Genomic DNA, 20,435 nt, shown 5'->3' on the forward strand with positions numbered 1-20,435 from the left:
TCAGATGCCACAACTTCAAATGTATCTGTACTTGTTCACCCGCAATTGCCCAGTCGTACGTGGGCTCCATATGGCTTTCTCGAACTTCTTTTTGTCGGCAAGTGTGTTGAGAACGAGGCAATAGAAAGAAGATTCTCGAGATAGATACGAGCGTCGCCATCGTAGTTGGAGAAGCAAATCTTGAAGTCCTCGAAGGGGGTGTCACCCCGCGAGGAGAGAGTACGGCTCTCATCGTCAAGAACCACCATAGAGGCAATAAGGTTCGTCTCTCCAAATAGGCTTGCCATTCTAGGCATACGGTCGACGGGCAGGTGAGTGAGTGGAAATGACCTTGGACGCATCTTCTCTAATCTTAGGCGGCGCCCCGCCGATTTTGAATTGTGTAAAATTGTGGGTAGAAGAAGGACGGTGGACAGCGCGACGACGAGCCATTGAGGTCGCACATGGAGCGGAGGGCTCATCGGAACTCGAGCTGGTTACACTGGAGATGATGTGAATGACTGGTCTTGGTGATTTCTTCTGTTGTCCTTGCTATCGTCCGGGTCCTCGTTGTCGTCCATAATCGTCGTCCATGATTGTCGTCCGTGGTCGTCGTCTCAGTCGTCCTTGTCGTTGGGAGCTTTGGCTGACAGGTGTCACGCCCAGGCAGCGTCTGTACCTGTCAGACGCCCGTGCACGGGGCGCGCTTTTAATGGCCAAGAACGCGCTAATAGTATGAGTTCAGCTACCTACCCGGGAGGGGGGGGTCTGGAACGTAATGTTCCCTCAGTACTCTTTTCACACGTTGGTCTATTAGATAAGCGTTAGTCTATTATAGTAGGCAGGTGCTACTTGCCCTGTGCCCCTAGGGCTCTATAACTAAGCGCCTAGGCCTACTTAGACAGATTAGTTAAGCGGAACTAACGAATTATGTGATATGCTGTAGTCATAAGATTATAGTAAATATTCTAGAGGTCCTAAGTTTAAACTCTGAAAAAAAGTTTTCTTTAGTAAAAAAATTCAATTACTTTCATAATAGTAGTATAGATTATAAATATAATTTTTTGAATTTTTTACTTACTTTATTAATATACTATTTATAGTGAGTATCTTAATATAATATTATAGCTTATAATAATATTTTGCTGTTCATAGTCGGTTCATGACTAAGCGCGAACATAGTGCTAAATTTCCAACATAATGCGAACAGACTGCCTTCATTCTGCTAGCGCACCCTCCCCCCCCCCCCCCCCCCCCCCCTTAGGTAGTTACTTATTCCACTGTGGGGTTTGCATACATATACAAGTACCTCAGCGTAACAACGTCATGTGCTGCAGTGGTCAATTCGCGTGTGGTGTAGTGGGCCTCTGTTGAGCGCGTCAAGCCCAGTCGCGTCAACCAGGGCAAGAAATATCGCTGCAACCTACACAACCCGGACGGCAACGACCACGACGCCCGAGGACAACAACGCCAACGACAACGACAACGACCACGACCACGACGACGCCCACGGACGACGATCACGGACGACGGCCACCACGCACGACAATCATGGCCGACGCCAAAGGCCTCTTTGCAGAATGCGCCTTTGCATTCGTGCCGTCCGCCTACTTGGCGCCTAAGGAGATCAGCGACCTTACGGAGATCGTTATAGGCCGCGGCGGCGAAGTGCTCGACCCGAGGCGCGACGGCTCAATACGCCTCGAGCAAGTTACTCACATTATCTCCAACACAATCGACTTCCCTCAGTTCACAGAAACCCAGGCCTTCATGATCCCTGTTGTCGAGTCCAACTGGCTCAAAGCCTCCATCCACAGGAACAAACAGGCCCAGGTCCGGCCCTACTCGCCCGATCCGCGCATGTTCTTCTCGAAAATCAACATCACCTGCGCCGACCTGCCCGAAATCGACAAGGAGACAATCATCGGGGCGACTCTTGCTATGGGCGGTATGGAGACTGCCGACGTCACCCGCCAGACCACACACATCTGCGCGCTGTCTATGGAGCATCCCAAATGTGTCACTGCTAAGGAGAAGGGACTCAAATGCAAGATTGTTCTACCACACTGGTCAGTTGCGTCCATCTTGGTTCCTTCCGTTGTTGCCTGCTTACCTATCGTAGGTTCGAAGACTGCTTCAAACTCGGCAAGCGCATCGACGAGGGCCCCTACACCCTGCCCGACCCCGAAATCCTCAAAAACCCCGAGCTGCAAGCCGAAGTGCAGATGCCCAAGTACGATCACCTCCAAGGAGCAACGTCTACCATGCCTAACCAGCTCGTCGATAGCACACGCAGGGCTGCCACCATATTTCAAGGAAAGAGCGTCATGTTCTCGTGGGACCTTAGTATCACCCCGAGATCGTTGGAAATCGTCAAGCAACTCGTCATCAATGGAGGCGGCAGAGTGGTCCAGGATGTTGACGACTGCGACTACTTCGTGTGCCAATACCGCGACGGCGAACAGTATATCAAGGCCGCTCAATCGGGCAAGGATGTCGGAAACCTCTCGTGGCTCTACCACCTCATCACTCACAACGAATGGACCTCGCCCCTGCGACGACTACTCCACTACCCTGTCCCCCGAAACGGCATCGAAGGCTTTGAGGACTTCAAGATTTGCCTTTCCAATTACGGTGGCGACGCTCGTATCTATCTCGAGAACCTTATTCGGGCAACTGGCGCCACGTATACCAAGACGATGAAGGCCGAGAACACCCATCTCATTACTGCCCGCAGCAGTAGCGAAAAGTACGAGGCGGCTAAGGACTGGAACATCGAAACCGTCAACCACTTATGGATCGAGGAGAGCTATGCCAAGTGCGAGAAGCAGAGCGTTACCGTGGCCAAATACTCCCATTTTCCCGTTCGTACAAATCTCGGCGAGGTTATTGGCCAGACCTTTTTCGACGAATCCAGGTTACGAGAGACGTACTACCCGGGTGGAGAGGAGCATTTGTCCCCCGGTGCCAAGCGTAAGCGCAGGATTCTCGAAGCCGCCCAGGACAACTCGTACAACTACGGCCCTGCCGAGGGTGTCGTTATTGGGAGGCAAGAGGAGAAGGACGACGGAACCAAGGATGATGCGGTCGACGACAGCTTTATGACGCCTATTCGTCCCAAGAAAGGTGGTGCCCGCGGCAAGGAGAATGACACGCCCTCCGTTATGTCCACAGGAAGCGCAAGAAGTGCCAAGAGCAAGGCGCTTACCAACCTTCAACGCATCGCACCAGACATTGCTCTATACGAGAAGGAGAAGAAGCGGGGAGCCAAGCAGGGCGGCCCCTGGGGTGGCAAGCGTGCTGCGGACCAAATTGACAAGGAACGGGGACGGACGTCAAGCCCAGCGCAGGCGGACGACGGCGACGGCGACGACGACGGCGACAAGGACGACGACGAGAGACGCCCGACGAAGAAGCGGAAATCGGCAGGTCCAGAGGTCGAAATGAGGGTTGTATTGACCGGATTTACGAGATGGGTCAACAACAAGCACAAGGAGGATGTCGAAAGGGTTAGTTGTCTCAGTTCCTCCATTATTCTATACCTAGGTACTAACACCCCACAGCGTAAGCTTCGCGATATGGGTATCCTCATAGTTCAGGACGACAAGCCCTCCGACTACCTCGCCGCCCCACACATGGTGCGGACAGTCAAGTTCCTTAAGACCTTAGCCAAGGGGCCCACGATTCTCTCGTCCAAGTTCATCGACGAAGCGCTCGATAAGGGTGAAGCTCCTGACCCCGAAGACTTCCTTCTCGACGATAAAGAAAACGAGAAGAAGTTCGGAGTCAAGATAGAGACGGCTGTCTCCCGGGCTAGGGCGAATCTCGGCAAACTCCTCTGGACGGTACCGGTCTACTGTACCGAGCACATCAGCAACGGTCCCGATAGCTACAAGGCCATCGCTGAGGCCAACGGCGCAATGTTCAAGCTCTACCGCGCACGCAGCGGCACCACCATCAAGCCCACGACCGCTGAGGAAGATGGCGGCGCCGCACCTGAACCCGTCTATCTGCTAAGCTCCAACAGTCTGCAGGAGCGCGCCCTTTGGCCCAAGTTTGAGGAGATGGCCCGCAAAGGCCACATGGAGCCTCGTATCGTCGCCGCCGACTGGCTTCTGGACGTGGCCATGACCCAGCAGGTGACGTTTGATGAGAAGTACCTGGTCAAGAACTTTTTCGAAAAGTCATGATGTTTTGCTGAATATTGCTACGCTCTTGTACATAATAGCCACGCGCGCGCAAGGAGTTGAAGGTCATTGCATCGGGAAGTAGAAACGCCGTCCTCCGTCGGTGTCGGTGCCGTTGTCGGTGTCGCTGGTGTTGATCGTTGCGGAAGTATACGGAGGTATACGGATGTATAATGTATGAATGTCGTTACGTCTTCAAGAGAATCGCATGGGAGAATAGCTACATCGTGCCGTCGTATCGTCGATCGGTAATCAGAAGAACTTGACACCCTGGGAGTCCTCCTGTCCAAAGATTTGAGCCTTGCCTCGCTTGACCAGGACCTGCAGCGCTTTTTGCAGTAAATCGGAATCGAGGCCGTGAAAATCTGTGAAAATTCGACCGTCAGCGGTGACTCTCCCTCACATCTCGGAACACCCAAAAAAGACTCACCAGTCCCCCTCGTGCCCTCGCCCTCAGTGAGCTCATACAACGTCAACACAACCCCCTTCTGCGCAGTTTCGTCGATCCACGCCTCGATCGCCGCAGCCCACTCGTCCGGCGTGCGCCAGTACACCCAAAACACGTCCGGCGAAGCGGGCAGCTGCTCCGCGCGGCCGTCCTTCTTCATGAACTCGAGGACCTCGCGCGCGTCGGCCAGCGAGAGGCGCTTATTCAGCGTCTTGTTGTGGAAGAGCTCCTCCGGGCCGGCGGCCCCCGATGTCGCAGTGGATGTGCCGCCGAGGGTGGAGTCGATAATTGCGATGGACGGCGTGGATGTGTTGGGCAGCGCGTGCGGGAGGGCGGCGGTCGGCGCGGAGGGGATGGCGGCGTTGAGGGAGAGCTTGAAGATGCGGTTGTGGCGGCAGTAGGCGAGGATCAGGTCGGACCATTTGACGAGTTGCGCGTGGTGTGTGGTGAGGTTTGTTTGGCGGGTGAAGAAGGGGGGAAAGGAGTATTCCCGCGGGAAGGGGAAGGGGGCGGGTGTTGTCATTTTGGGGGCGGTGGTTGTGTGGTGGAGGATGGAGGTTTGAAGTCGAGCTGAGGCGCCCGGAAGCTTGGATGGAGGGGTTGGTGGGGTAAGGTACCTTATCTCGGTCGGGTTCGGTGTGTTCGGTGTGCAGCCAATCGTTGGATTGGCATGTCAAAAGAACAACTCCATCGCGCTCGCAGCCGTTACTGCTGTTTCACATCACAACGTCACTCAACTTGGCCATCTGAAGCGATGTATTTTCTACTATGACATACGACGAAAACGAATGAATGAGGAGACAAAATGACCAAAAAACAACGCAAGATCAATTTCCCAGACTCAATCCCGGCCTCTCCTGCACAACAAAGTCCAATATCGTTATTGATTGACAAAGGGTAGCTACGCTTATCAAGTGTTCATCGAGATAGCGGCACCGGCGAGCAATTCTTTCTCATGGGTCTTCAGTCTGGTCTTCATGGAGCGACTGATTCGATGGCCGATGGCGCTGACCGAGAGCGCGAACAGGATCGCGCAACCAAATGTGTAAAGGACAAGTGCTTCTTCGTTGTGTCGGACGAGTGCCCCGCCCCCGAGGCCGAGTATCATTCCCGCCGCGAGAACTCTATCTTGGAATCGGTCTTTATGATTGAGATGATACATCATGGACACGCCGGCTCCAAAGGCGAGCATGGTTAAGGGAGAGACGCCGGAGGAAGGTTTCCCGAGAATGTCGCCGATCTGCCAAATTCGATCATCAGCTCTCTGTTTCCAGCGAGCGTCACTTTCACTCACATGTACTATGAAGTTTCCCCCTAGCCCTACTTCCGAGGTCGACAGTCCTTCGAGCCATATACCTTCAATATGGCGTGTGTCAAGCCCTTTGGTGGTCGAACGGCTGGCAATGGCGGCTACGCTTGTCAAGACGCATAGGTGACCGCTGTTATCCTTTTGCGATCGACTCATTCCCAAGATCTCCTTCTTCCCACCACGCTGCTTCAATTGTGTTTGTCCGGTGTTCTGATTGATGACGATCGCGTCCGAGGATGGCTCCCTGTGCGTTCACATTAGCGACAGCTATTCTGCTGACTTCCCTAACATCGGTTTGCTGTACCCAGAATCCCCGACTTTGTATCGTGCCTCTGGAATTTCGACATCGTGCGATGCTCCCAGTCTACCCCAAACATAATCGGACCCCTCAGAGGAGCCGGTCTCGGGAAATTCGTCCATCATCGTCGCAGCAGCCGCCATTTCGATGGACAATGCACATACCCATCCTATTGTGAAGGCTTCATGTTTGATGTCCGATGTTGCCATTTCGAATCTCTGTCGGTCACTTGGATTGTCGAGATTGCTGCCTCCGAGGCGTCGTGTTGAATGCTATGGGGAAGAGTCTAGAGGATTTGTCCGAAGTTTTATTCATCTGCACAGCTTACTCTGATTTTCTCTAGCCTGGTAGCACAACCCCAATCGACAGGGGCATGATGTCTCTTGACGTGGCTCGCATTCTGCCATTGGGCGGCGGTCCGAGTGGCTTCAGCCTGCATGCTTAGACTTTTTATATTTTCAGTCCGATGGCTGTAATACAGTACTTCTCTCGGGTGTTGACAGTCCATATCTGGGGCGACCCCGCTTCGTCCAGATTCTTCTCTTCAAAGAAGTGATCATCTGACTTCTCTTACGCAAATCCACCACAAGGCATTCAAACGTTTAGTGCTTCATTGACGTTGGGTTTGATTGAGAATGAATGCACTTGCTGTTGTCCATCTCCCTCTTCCAGCAGTGGCACAACAACCTCGAATCAGAATATTGGCCACAACCTGGGTCTGGTATGTCCTCTCAGTTGTTTCTTTCTGGTTTCTTCATTTGCCTGTGGAAAGCACATCCTTATATGATTACTGTCGATCGACAACTAGGCTCGCATGGATATTGCAAAGACCAGGTCACCTACCTCAGAGTGTCGACTGGGGAAAACTCTTTCGAACTATTGCGGGAATATCGACAACAGTGTTATCTTTCTGCTTGTGGAAGCAAAAAGAACAACGTGGATTTGAGGATAATACGTGGCTGGGGTCTGTTATTTGTGGTCTTCACACCATTCGAGCGGCTAATGATGTTCGATTCTAGACTGTGGATTCTTGCTGTTACGATCAGCAGTCTTCTTGCTTATGTATGGTGTAAACATACGAGACGGACGGATAGGTATGCTCTCGAAAGACAATCAAGTTCTCCATTACCATCTAACCGGGCTTCATCCAGATTCATTCTTCTCGGCTTTTGCGTGGCCATGTCCTCCCTAAGGACACTTCTTGACGGATCGGGCCCACTGATCGACGGAATACCGGCATCCCTCCCACTTGGAATCCTCTTGGGTTCATTCTTGGCCTCCCTCTTGCTGAGTTCTCAGGTAAGTCTGCCGTAATGTTGCTCTTTTGGGTTTTACTGATCAAATTCGAAGTCGTAATAGTCGGGATACTACACAGTTCGGGCAGAGATGGCAACTCTCAGAATACTGTCTCGCGCGACGGAGGAATAAACTACATGGTACTCGCTTGGTCATCGGTATATCTCTAGACGCCATACGTGCGGTTCTAGGAGGACCCTACAGCTATTGGCTGTTTCACGTTTACATTGGATTGGCATCGCTGGTGTCAGTACTCAAGACGTATGTTGCGGATGCAGTAACCGTCCTGATAGAACTTTTCCTGTTATAGAAGAGCGTCTGCAAAAGTTTCCTTGCTGGAGATAAATCAATTTAACTAGAGGTGTCCCTAAGCTGGACTCAAGTCTGGTCTTAGACTGTTGAAGTTGGCCTTTAGCCGGTAGTCGAACATTTAACCCGTGCAAGACTGCGTGCTCCATATTCTGCACTTGAGTTTCTGTATCTATGTATTCAAATAATTCCCTCCCCCCCCCCCCCCCCCCCCCAAAAAAAAAAAGAAGAAAAAGAAGACAAAAGAAAAGTATTCGACTTCTAAACCTCCATCAGAAGCCGAACACCGCCAGGCTTCTTAGTCAATTCCTGACCCCGTGCACTTTGCTGATCTTGACTGAAGTCACAGAGACTGACTAGGAAATAAAACAGACCCCCCGGTTTCTGGATGATAATATGAAAGAATTCAACGTGAGACTTAATAAAGTTCTAATCCTCGTCTCCGAATCATGAGAGCAATAAAACTGTTCAAACTTGCAAAGGTTGGCGTCGTCTCGCTATGACATGGATGGCAGCGCTCGCCGATAGTATCAATAAGATCGTCCCCGGAAGAATTCTCAGTAAAGACACCATTGCTTCATGCCCACAAAAAGTAGCTGCAACCCATGTGAGTGTTATGCCGGCGGAGAGAAAGGTGTCTTGATGTCGATCGCCGCGGTTGAGATGGTATATCGAGCATGCGGCTACTCCGTAGACAATAGTAGCTCCGTAAAACTTCGCAGTCGATATGTCACTTGGACAAGGACACGGCTATTGATCGTTATAATTAGTTTATTCTTGGGAACAATAGTCAAACTCACAATTTCTGCATCACAGCGCAGTTGAGAATTGGAGCCTGATCCGTCCCAAGTTCCCATGCACCCCGAATGTTCATCGCCAGGCGACGCGAAGTTGCATATGACCGCCGAGCTCGTCCAGGCACATGCCTTTGCAACAGCTTCTACGGCGACTCGACTGGTATCATTGGTACTACCACTCGATGGACCCCATGTCGATGATGCCCCCAATCTTTCTGTCGGTTTGTTCAGGAAGTAATCGCTATGTGAGACAATTAGGTGAGATGCCTAGTTGAATGGAATCTTGTTTGCGGTACCTCTTCTCTTTGCGCGTCTCGATGGACCTTTCATTTTCCTCGCCTACTCCATCACGCAGAACGTTGGATGGGCCCATCGGTCGGGTATCATTCGCAGAGCCTGCTTTCGAGTCCCCAGAAGTCGCGTCTTGATCTTGCAAGTTGAAATGCCTTTCTCTGTAGCCCCATATCCGGAAAGACGAGCGATTCCATCTCAATTGATAGCGGCTGCGAATGATGATTGTCAAGAAGTCGAAGGCTGCAAGCCAAAACCACAGCGCTGAAAACGACATGACTCCAGTCTCTGTATGTAAAATATGTCTCAAACTGGTAATTTTGAATAACGAATAGACGTAGACTTTGTATGCGCGGCGCCGAGCTCTGTCGTCCAGTTATTGAGGGAGGCGAGTCAATCTTCCATTATTCTGAGGTGCGGCCATGCCAGCTAGATAATTGTGTTCTCGAGCTCTAGTCGACTGCCACGTTCTCAGTGAAACTGCCTGTTGGGTTCCGTAAGGCCTTGTTGGACGCTTATGGCGGCGTCGAAAGTGCCCAAATTGATAGCGAATTTGGACGTGGTTCGCTCCCGGTGGCAGTCAGCCGTGTGCCCAACTATGCCCAAACACTGCACAGCCATCGCCACAACAGCCCAGCGTGAGATATCACCTTCTTTTTCTCCCAACTGAGACGACTGAAACAAAATTCAACAGACTCACCGACTCTTTTCCCAACCTGACCCTCGTCACATCTGGCACAATCACACTAGGGACAATGTCAGAACCTCGACCGTCTCTCCCCAGCCTACCTCGCTCATCATCGTTGACTCCCGAGGGCAATCCCCGAGTATCCGCACAATGGACACAATGGTTCGCATTTACTGATATTTATTCCAATGATTTGTACTGACAAAGGCGATCTTCAGTTGTATTCCTCGATACAATACTTTCGTCCGCCGCTACAACTCCCATCTCAGAATTATACGAGCCCTGCTCGCTATAGTCACTTTCGCAACATCCTTATTCGTGGCAAATGAAAATGATAACAAAGGAATGCAAGACACAGTTTGGCAAGTGTACGTTCATGTGTCCTCTGATTCACAGGCTAGACCCTGACTCTTGTCTTTAGCCTATGGTCAATCTCCATGTTCGCAAGCTGCGTCCTGTGTGTAGCATGGTCCCTGTCACTAGAGACTAGGCGTTTTTCCGCGTAAGTATCTTGCTCATTGCTTTTGAAACGATTTTTTCGTATTTACATCCAGTAGCTTCTACTGTCTGACTATCATGTATGGTCTTTTCATCCTGCGAACCTTGCCACAAGGACCCGAGCCCAGATTGTTGGCAATCCTTCCGGTACTCCCTCTTGGAACTATCGCATCTTCTTTCCTCGCATACCTTGCCATGAAAGCTCAAAATTCATGGTCGGGTATCCGTACGAATTTGAGGTCAGCTATTGAGCTTCAAGACATAGAACTCGGCCGAAACGGTGACGAGTCACACTCCGCGTAACGCGACATACGTTCAAATCAGTGGTCTGGATACCATATGATACTAATACTTGGGAATATTAAGGACAAATAAGAGGAAGGCGTAACGGAAACGTCACATAATGTCACAGGTCGGAAGACAACTGATTTTCACGAGAATTCCTTGACAATTAGAGCAGTTCCGGTGCAAGGGATAGACGGGAATGCCAAACAGGCTCATGGTTAGCAAGATTTAAAGGCGATTTAGTGGTTGTTTGCGAAGGGTTCCTTTACAACATTGACCGTCATTTCCTTATACAATATCAATCGGCTGAGTGTTGGGGTCGCTTGGCCAGCGTCTCGAACTCAACGTTTTGCCCCTTTGGATTTTATGACAGACGTCTTGGATCATGTCGACAAAGAATAGAACGCGGATTGAAATCTTCACTGAAGTAATAGCCAGGCGTAGGCATATATGAGTGTTTTCAGCCCGCACCATGCGGCCCGCCATACTGCAGTCCTATGCAGGTCCAGGAGAGTAAGCGGACACTCTTCATTCATAAGTATGCAACCAACAAGGCGATACAAAGCGTCAGCCATGTAATCCACATGAAACTCTAAGTAATCTTGCCGGTGTGAGCTTCAACTTTCAAAACCCAAAGACTTTGAAAGAAGGCAAAAGATACATCAATCCGGCCCAAGCACACCAAATCCTCCAAACAACTTCATCGTCATCCACCGTTCTTCTCCAGAGCGTTCCACAGACCATAGACAGCCCAAGTCCTACAACGAGCGCGTAGCCCGCCCAACCGAGTCCCCAGAAAATCGGAAGGGATACAGACCACAGCATCACCCCCACTGCCAAAGTCCACCTGGCTACTCTATCTCCGTAGACTAGCGGCACCGTCTTCCTCCCCCTGGCTCTATCGCCAACGACGTCTGGCAAGTCCTGGGCATGTACCGTCGTGAGAATGACGGCACCCGTCATCATAATCCACATAACTCCCGTGTTCGACAGGACATACCCCACCGTCCCGCCCGTAATTGCCAGGGCTCCCGCAGAAAAGGTCATGTAGCCCAACGCATTCGTCACGTTCCGCCACCATATGCTCGCGTTGGAAGCGTCAAGATCATTGTACATCCACACAAACGAAATGAAGCTCGTCGTCTCACGGTAAGCACCGCTGTACGCCCCGAAAATCATGAGCGCTGGCACGAGATGGAGCGCGATCTGTCTGGTTTGGTCTGGTGTAATCCGGTCCGATGGCAGGGGGCGCCAGGGCTTGTTGGCGGCATCTTCGGTTATGGAGCCCGGAAGACGTTGGTTTGCGAGGCTCTGGAGGAAGAGGTTGGCATAGACCCAGATTACGGCGTGGATCAGAGGCTTGAAGAAGGTGGTTAGCGTGAGAGGAGGCGGGGTGTCGGGGTCCCGGAAGCCGTTGGTGAGAATGCTGGAAACTGCGAAGAGCATTTGCGGAAGGACGATTGTCTTGAAGTCGCTTTTTGTGAAGAGGTAGACCGTTTTGAGATGGTAAAGCGGAGATGAACGGGACCTTGAAAATGTTTCCTGCAAGAATGTCAGTTTGGTTGAAATGACGAACTGAGCTGGAGTTTTTAGGTTGAGATGTCGTCAAGGAGTCACTATTGCCTAGTACCTTTTCATCAAGATGGAAGCCCATTGATTTTTCTTCCATGACGAGCATGGGGCAGCTTTCGATGTTGGCTTTGCTCATTCTGCCAATTCTTCACTCACAATGAAGACTAGGGGGGGTTCATCCATCTAAAACAGCCTGCATCAAAGCTATCCGCCATGTCCAGGAATCCTTGGGCAGAAGAGGGGTCTTTATACACACTGTTTAGACTGCCTCGCACCTTGGTCTTACCTGTCCCAAGGAAAGGACAGGAAGTACCGCCCAACTCTCCACTTCTCAGGAAATGCTGAATCGCAACCCGGAGAGGAACTGCGTTGGCATTGCAGCGGACTCAGTCCGCGCAGAGGGAAGTTATCATGTTCCCTCATCCCCGCCTATCACGGTTCAAGCTTCAACTGGGATTGGGAACAATCCATGTGCTCTCGCCACGAGCAGTCACAGGGATCTTCTGTCAGCATTGGCCTTAGATGGAAATTTCAACCGTTTCTTCATGCAGGAAACCTAGTTTCGACTCCGCTTATGTGCGTGCGTGGGGGCGTAAGGATACGCCCGACCACAGCCTTATCCACAGGCTTGTCAACTTCAATACCGGTCCAATGAATGGGACACGTTGGGAACATCTGAAAGAGCATGAGAGTTACGAAAACAAACTTACAGGGATCGGGATGGGCGCTTAAGTCCAGCCTCGTTGGAGACCAGTCGACGAGCATGTGTTGAAACGAAGGAGTTGGCTCGTCGTCAAGGTTTGACGACTGACCCATACCATTGTAATGGAAACACCATAAGAGACATGGACGGTAAAAGAACAGATTCCAGGGCTCTTGCGTTCTCGAGTCTAGCTGAAGGTATCTTAGAAGAGCTCAGGACACACTCCCGCGTCGGATGGGTTGTGAGGGACGGAAAGTTGTACTTAAGAATATGTCTCGCTACATATTCCAATACCTGGAAGATAGATTATTTGGGTTAGTATGGTTGACGTCCAAAATTTAGTCGGCGCTGAGCTTGGTTTCCGATCCATTCTCAACTCATCTTGCCTTCAACTTTACCTCACCTTACCTCGTCAACTCCCGCCCTTCCGCCTGCTGCCTGGAAGCTTGATAGAGAGTTCGGATGCCTGGATTTCCAACAGCGCTATCGAACTTGCCTCCCATCCAACTGGCTCAACTGGTCAATCGGCCAGTGGTGTGAGTGGCTACCAGGGATCACAGGTTCGGAGTCCGGTCCTCTCCTTTCTTCTTTGTATTCCCTTTCTTTTCCTTACTTTGCTTCTTTTTGAGGCTTTATACTCTTTTCTCATCCTCCTATATCTTCAAGTGGGCGGAAATGAGGTCTAAAGTTGGCGGGTGATTCCCAACAACCTATTCCAGACCACGGAAACAAGGCCCAAATATATAATGACGAAGACCAAAGCAGAGAGGTGGTTGATCTTACTGCAATATTCTGCGTAAAGCATCTTCTACGAAGACACGGAAGCAAAGTTCAATGGCGGCGACGACGACAATGACAACACGGGTCACGATAAACAATATCAGCTCTTTGTGGGAACCTCCCTTTTATACCTAGTACGTTACCAAAGAGCAACTGCAAAGCGTCTGTCTGTAGCTACACAACGGCGATTCCAGCCCAACTTTGTCTGGGTATTCTTGGCCCAACTGTCCATACGCCAAACCTGAACCTGTTCGTCCAAAAGCGAGTCTCAATACATGTAGCCACTCGGTCCAACCTTTACTCCCGTTGCCAATACTCTGTCGTCAAAGTTCCTCCAAAAGCAGCTGCCAGCGGCGGTGGCCTCTCACTTGTCAGCGGCAGGCTTGCCCTTGCCCTCGGTCTCGGCCTTGCGCTTGGCATCGTCCATGGCAGCGAGCTTCTCGGCGGCCTTTGCGGGGACCTTGATTCGGATCATTCTGCGGACGGGCCTGTCAGCATCCTTGTCGTCGGTCTTGTTGGACTCCTTTTCGAGATTCTTGTCGACAGCATCATCGGTCTCCTTGTCAGAGGTCTTGACCTCAGTCTTGTCAGCCTTCTTGCCGGCAGCCTTCTTGGCAGTGGTCTTGTTCTTGCTGCCAACGGGTCTGCCTCTGCGGCGAGGCTTCGTCTGAATCTCGGTCTCGGTCTTCTCAGCAGCAGGCTTGGTGGCACGCTTAGGCTGAGGGTTCTTGCGAGCGCGCTTGGCCAGGGGCTCATCCTCTGAGTCAGAGCTAGAGCTGGAGTTGACAGAGTCGTCGACGACGATGACCTCAAGGGGCTGCTTCGGGGCGGGCTTGGCAGCCGGCTGGGAAGCATCGGGCTGGGGAGCAGGATGCTTAACACCAGCCGTAGAGTTGGCTTCCTTGGGCTGCTCGGGGGCGTCCTTGGCGGCGGAAACAAGGACAGGATCCTTGACACCTGCGTCGGTGTTGACGTACTTCGATCTGGCAATGATGTGGGCAATGCTGTTGTCGCCCGGGGGGTGAGCGGCAGCCTTCTTCAGAGCCTCGTCATTGTGAACCTTAACCAGGGCGCTGCCAATCATGGATCGGAACATATTGTCAAAGGGTCCGCCCCTGCGTACGGCAGGCAAGTACCACTTGTCTCTGCCGCCGAACATGGCACTGTCCTCGCGATTCGCTATAGCTCTCGCGGCCCCCTCTCTAGCCATTTTCCCCTCCCAGACGATTCTGTTCCGGACAAAGGAGACGATATCCATGGGGGCGTGGGCATCGTTCTTGCCGTACTGCTCCAGGTGCTCTACCCAGGCAAACATCATCTTCCAGGCGGTCCACTTCTTGGCGACATACTCCTCCGTATGCCGGCCTCGCATGAGAGGATGAATGTGAACCTTCAGCAATGGGGTTCCCTCAGGACCGATAATCCAGCAGTCGAGGTAGCGGCACAAAATGGGCGAATGGGGGTTGACATGGACGGCTGGGTCCATGCCGGGAGGCAGAGGAACCTCCCAGGGGCCACAGCCTTGGAGCTTGGGGGCTTCAGCGATGCTGCCGTCGTTGGTGTTTCGAATCCAATGGTCAAGAGCGACGACGACGGGGTCGACTGGATTCTGGTCGGACTGGCCGATGGGTCTTCCAACAAGGTCCATTTGTTGGCCGAGGCCGTTTGCCAGGAGGCTGGCCGGAGCGCCCTTCTGGGCGGTCTGGATGATGTCATGAGAAGGCTTGGGGGTGAGAAGGCCGTTGGTGTTGATGGCTGTCGAAGCAGCTTGCTTCAGCGCAAGGCCGGAAGAAGAAGCAATAGTGTTGTCAGTGTTGATGGCCAAGGTGACGGGGTTCTTGTCCTTCTCGGCGGTCTTGACAATGTTACCGCCATCGGCGGCCTGAGAAAGAGGCATCTTGCCGACAGTGGCTTTCTCAGAGAGTTCCTCGGGCTGAGTAGAGGGAGACTCGGCAATAATAGCGGCGGTATCAGCCTTGGCCTGAGTCTTCTGGCTCTTGGCGAACCGGACCTTCTTCTTGATAGCAGCAACAGGAGTAACGGGCCTGCGAGGGGAGAGGGGCGAAGCTGGCTGGCTTCGAGTATGGTGTCTTCTAACGCCGCTACCAACACCACTGCGACCGGGGCTGTGTCGAACGGACTTGTGGAAGGGCATGTTGGTGTTGACGAACAATCTTGTGCAAGTAAAGGAGCGAATGTGTGTCTGATAGTATGTTAGAACAGCATTCTGGAGGTTGATCTCGCCGTCCTTCGCCTCAGCACTGGGACTTTTGGACAGGAAAAAATAGTGGGAAAATTGACCACAGAAAAAACAGGGGGACGCTCAAGTTGACGCCTAATCTGAAGATGGAAACGATGAAAGCAATAGCAGAGATGAAGCCGACGAGACGCATCGCCGACGGTTGAAGCCGTCAACGCCACGTCGACATCCCCCAAAACCGCGACCGCAATAAAAACTTGACGTAAAGAAAAATGACTGAAGTCGAGAATACCACTCGGTAATCCAGATCTCGTGGGTTTGAGGGGTTTTTCTTACCTTGTAAGTCCGTCGACTGGTCAAGACAACGGGTAGTGTTTGCTTGGTTTGTTTGCCCTCGACAGCAAACAAGGCAAGATCGCGACGTGTTTCTGGAAAATGATCGAACTCGCCAGAGAGAAGGAGAGGATAAAAAAACAAAAAAGGCATTGACTGCTTGCTGGACCCGCCAGCAACCCTCCTCACCCCGCGGGGTGGTTGATCAAGGGTGGTGCTCAGCGCTCACGATGTCTGCCCTAATAGTCTATGGAGGCGGGTGCCAGTCTTATCCATAGCAGTTACTTCCTTCCTCAAATAGTCAGAAAGGAATTTGCTGATGGTAGAAGACCATTTGGACAGTGGCCAGGTAGATAGAAAGGCAGCTAAACGATGCGAATAGGGGTAATAGAAGGATTGGGGGAGGGCTGGAAGAGCAGCCAGCCGAAGTAGATTCTCTTCTACAAAAGGAGTCACAATTTTGCTGAAATCATTGAAATCATGAGTGTTCTTTCATAGATTTGCTGGAACTAATGCTGCGTATCATGTTTGGATTGGAGCGCCGCCAGTCTGTTCATTGTTCTGACCAGACCGACGTTCAAATATCATGTGAAGTCGACGATTTTGCGGGATAACAGAACTCATGAATTTGTTGTCAAGAACCAATAATCGAAGGATATTCCGCTATTCAGCTTAGGTATGGGACAGGCATAGTGGGCGACGTGCAAGGAAGGCCAGGAGCACGGAGAGGTCGGGCAGCAGAGATCACCATTCTAAGCAATCGTCGATATTTAGCGGAGAGTCCAGAGACCCTCCTTTTAGCAAGCTGTGACCTTCCTGCTGCTTCTGACGAAAGTGTAGCTTTAGGAGACACTGAGAGTACTGCTTTAGAACAAGTAATGTTCCATCTTGGGTGAAGATCTGAGACATCAGGAGCGAGAAACACACGTCTGCAGAGCCTTCATCGCTCTCTCCAGCTGGACATGGTTATAACAAATCACTATGGGTCTCTTATGATAAAAAGGAATGCCCTTTTTATGACCTTGAGTGCCGCCCCAAAGAAGAAGGACAAGACCAAATCTGTCGGAACGAAGGCAAAATGCAAAAAGACAAAAGAAAAAATGAAATAAAAAGTGAACCGACCCAGAATCGAACTCAAGTCCTGAGAGGATAAGCGTGATCTCTGTGTTTCAGCTGGTATATCTGCTGTACCATTACTGGGCATATTCACGGCCACTTACTCCTGCTCGGTTGTTGGGAGAACAGGTCGTCAGCCGCTACATCAACCCTCTCGGCAGCTTTCACCACAGCCATCTTTCGCGTGCGACCCAGGGAAACCACAACCTCGCAATCCCGTCACCACACAAATGCATCATCAACTCCCGGCCCCACGATCGCGATCACGATCCCCTCAACCCCGGTCCACCACACCGAACCCAGGACCCCTCGGTGAACCGTCCCATCATCCCCACAAGGGTACCCCATGAACACTAAATGGATCCTCGGTCCCAGAACCCCGAAAGACCCGACCGAAACCCCCACCCAAAAACGCATCTCGGAAAACCGCAGTCGCAAAACCACTGCAAACCCATCACAAGGGACCAAAAAAAAGAAAATATGCGCCTCCCCAGAGCAGCTGCAACTGCTGCTCCCCAATCACTCCCCAGAATCCAACGACCCCTGGCGATCCCCAACACCAGAAACCCGGCCCGGGCAACGACTGCTACTCCAACTCCACACTCACCGAGGCCGTCTCCGACAACGCCGCCAGCGCCGTTGTCTGCTCGCCCGCCATGGCGTCCTCTTCGCTGTTGCCGTCCCGCGCTACTCAGCAAGCAGCCGTTGAATCGCAGCAGCAGCAGCACATGCAGCGAGACACAACAGCACGCCCAGCAACCCCTCAATTCTTCCTCCAATCACACAGCCCCGCCCGCTAACCTGCCCGACGTCATCCCCAGTCCGCGCCAGTCCGTCCGAAATTTGAATTCGACTACCCTGGCGATCCTGAGAAAGCATGCGTCTATTAGCACAACTAGCACCACAGCCGCATATTGCTACCACAACCACCATCCCGGTTCTGAGGCCCCACGACTAGCTGCTGCTGACAGCTCCCGTCCCATCCACACCCTGACCTCTGGCTCTGCTGCATCAATCCAGACCGAGCTGCTCCATCGCAGGTCCCAGACCAGCGGGACGACGCGGGCCACGCCTCCCGGGAATATCTCTCACCACCAGCCTCGGCCGACGGCGTATTTAACCAGGTACTTGCTTCAACTTTGCCTCTTCCCCGTTTCCCCATTGTAAAATTCCCACGCCCCGCCATCCAAGTCCATTGCTTCCGCGCTTTCAAGCTAAATAACCCCCATCTTCAAATCTGCATCGGCGCGCGTGATACCCCCCGTTCCCCATAGCCCCAGCTTAACTCACCTCTCCTTATATCCCTCCCTCCGTTGCCCTCATCCTGTCGCGAATCTCCTCGTCTTCCCCAAACTCACACAAACCAACCACAGATCCAAACACACAATGTCCGACCAACGAGACCCCAAACGCGCCCGTGTCGCCGCCGCCGAGGGCGAGCACCTCCCCGCGGGCATCACCGAGACCGACGAGGAGCTCCAGAAACACTGGTTCGTGGGCAGCATCGACCAAGGCACCACCTCCACCCGCTTCCTCATCTTCAACGGCCTCGGCGACCCCGTCGCCATGCACCAGATCGAGTTTGAGAACCACTATCCTCACTCAGGGTAAACTCCCCCCCTTCCTCCTTCTACTCTCCTCCCGCCATCCTCACTAACACACCTCCCTCACCAGATGGCACGAGCACGACCCCCTGGAGCTCCTCTCTTCCGTCGAGGAATGCATCTCCGCCGCCCTCGCCAAATTCACCGCCCTCGGCCACCCGGCCTCCGCCATCCGCGGCGTCGGCATCACCAACCAGCGCGAGACAACCGTCCTCTGGGACGCCCGCACCGGCGAGCCCCTCCACAACGCCATCGTCTGGCCCGACACCCGCACCGCCCCCCTCGTCCGCGACCTCCGCGCCCGCCCCGGCGCAGACGCCCTCCAGCCCCTCTGCGGCCTGCCCCTCTCCACCTACCCCTCCTCCGTCAAGCTCCGCTGGGCCCTCGACAACCTGCCCCGCGTCCGCACCGCCTACGACGAAGGCCACCTCGCCTTCGGCACCGTCGACTCCTGGCTCATCTACCGCCTCAACGGCGGCGCCTCCGCCTCCCCCCCAATCCACGTCACGGACTCCACAAACGCCTCCCGCACAATGTTCATGAACCTCCACACCCTCAAATACGACCCGACCCTGCTCTCCTTCTTCGACATCGACCCCGCCAAAATCGCCCTCCCCAAGATCGTCCCCTCCTCCCACCCGACCGCCTTCGGCAAGCTCGCCTCCGGCCCCCTCGCCGGCGTCCCCATCGCAGGCTGCCTCGGCGACCAGTCCTCCGCCCTCGTCGGCCAGTGCGGCTTCCTCCCAGGCCAGGCCAAAAACACCTACGGCACCGGCTGCTTCCTCCTCTACAACGTCGGCCACGAGCCCGTCATCTCCAAATCAGGCCTCTTCGCCACCGTCGCCTACGACTTCGGCAACAACCGCAAGCCCGTCTACGCCCTCGAGGGCTCCATCGCCGTCGCCGGCTCCGGCGTCAAGTTCCTCGTCAAGAACCTCAACTTCGTCGACTCCGCAGCCCACATCTCCGACCTCGCCGCCTCCGTCCCAGACAACGGCGGCGTCGTCTTCGTCACCGCCTTCTCCGGCCTCTTCGCGCCCTACTGGATCGACGACGCGAAGGGCACCCTCTTCGGCATCACCCAGCACACCCAGAAGGGCCACATCGCCCGCGCCACCCTCGAGGCGACCTGCTACCAGACGAAAGCCATCCTCGACGCCATGGCCAAGGACTCGGGCCACGCCCTCGAGTCCCTCGCCGTCGACGGCGGCCTCTCCAACTCGGACCTGTGCATGCAGGCCCAGGCCGACATCAGCGGCATCCGCGTCGACCGCCCCGCCATGCGCGAGACCACCGCCCTCGGCGCCGCCATCGCCGCGGGCCTCGCGCTGGGCGTGTGGAACGAGCTCGACGACCTGAAGAACGTCAACCAGACCGGCCGCAAGGTCTTCACGCCATCCGCCGAGCGCGAGAAGAACCTGAAAATGTTCAAAAAGTGGGAGCAGGCGGTTGAAATGTCGAGGGGCTGGGTGCGCGACAATCTAGAGTAAGAATCTGACCTCGAATGTTTTTTTTTTTTTTTTTTTGTTTCTGGAAACTGGAGTTGGATGTATAGAAGAATAGAAAAAGCGTGGGATGATATCAGGAATGTTTGGTTAGATGGATACCTATCAAGTCAGTTGGTCTGCCCACTTGGGGAACGTGCAATGTCATTCGCCAGACCCGACAGTCGTTCGACACTCGCAGGATAGACGCATAACACACACACACACAACGCAATAAGATCTGGGGCGCAATCCACA

At 53.2% G+C, this 20,435-nt stretch overlaps 4 protein-coding genes across 4 annotated transcripts; 2 read left to right on the forward strand and 2 right to left on the reverse strand.

The window, feature by feature from the left end:
- Positions 1-1,530: 1,530 nt before the first annotated feature.
- COL26b_000704 (uncharacterized protein) lies at positions 1,531-4,169 on the forward strand (the record flags this gene model as incomplete). Its single annotated transcript, XM_053173669.1, has 3 exons — positions 1,531-2,048; positions 2,102-3,488; positions 3,543-4,169. The coding sequence occupies 3 exons, from the start codon at positions 1,531-1,533 to the stop codon at positions 4,167-4,169; spliced, it is 2,532 nt and encodes an 843-aa protein (XP_053042226.1).
- Positions 4,170-4,418: 249 nt separating this feature from the next.
- On the reverse strand, positions 4,419-5,137 carry COL26b_000705 (uncharacterized protein; the record flags this gene model as incomplete). The annotated part of the gene is made up of 2 exons (XM_053173670.1): positions 4,419-4,531; positions 4,597-5,137. 2 exons carry the CDS (start codon positions 5,135-5,137, stop codon positions 4,419-4,421), a joined length of 654 nt encoding a protein of 217 aa, XP_053042227.1.
- An 8,667-nt stretch (positions 5,138-13,804) lies between these two features.
- On the reverse strand, positions 13,805-15,595 carry COL26b_000706 (uncharacterized protein; the record flags this gene model as incomplete). The annotated part of the gene is made up of 1 exon (XM_053173671.1): positions 13,805-15,595. The coding sequence occupies one exon, from the start codon at positions 15,593-15,595 to the stop codon at positions 13,805-13,807; it is 1,791 nt and encodes a 596-aa protein (XP_053042228.1).
- A 2,880-nt stretch (positions 15,596-18,475) lies between these two features.
- COL26b_000707 (uncharacterized protein) lies at positions 18,476-20,183 on the forward strand (the record flags this gene model as incomplete). Its single annotated transcript, XM_053173672.1, has 2 exons — positions 18,476-18,696; positions 18,764-20,183. The coding sequence occupies 2 exons, from the start codon at positions 18,476-18,478 to the stop codon at positions 20,181-20,183; spliced, it is 1,641 nt and encodes a 546-aa protein (XP_053042229.1).
- Positions 20,184-20,435: the final 252 nt, after the last annotated feature.

Source organism: Colletotrichum chrysophilum, assembly GCF_026319265.1.
Source record: "Colletotrichum chrysophilum strain AFK26 chromosome Unknown scaffold_3, whole genome shotgun sequence".
In the NCBI taxonomy this organism is placed as follows: domain Eukaryota; kingdom Fungi; phylum Ascomycota; class Sordariomycetes; order Glomerellales; family Glomerellaceae; genus Colletotrichum; species Colletotrichum chrysophilum.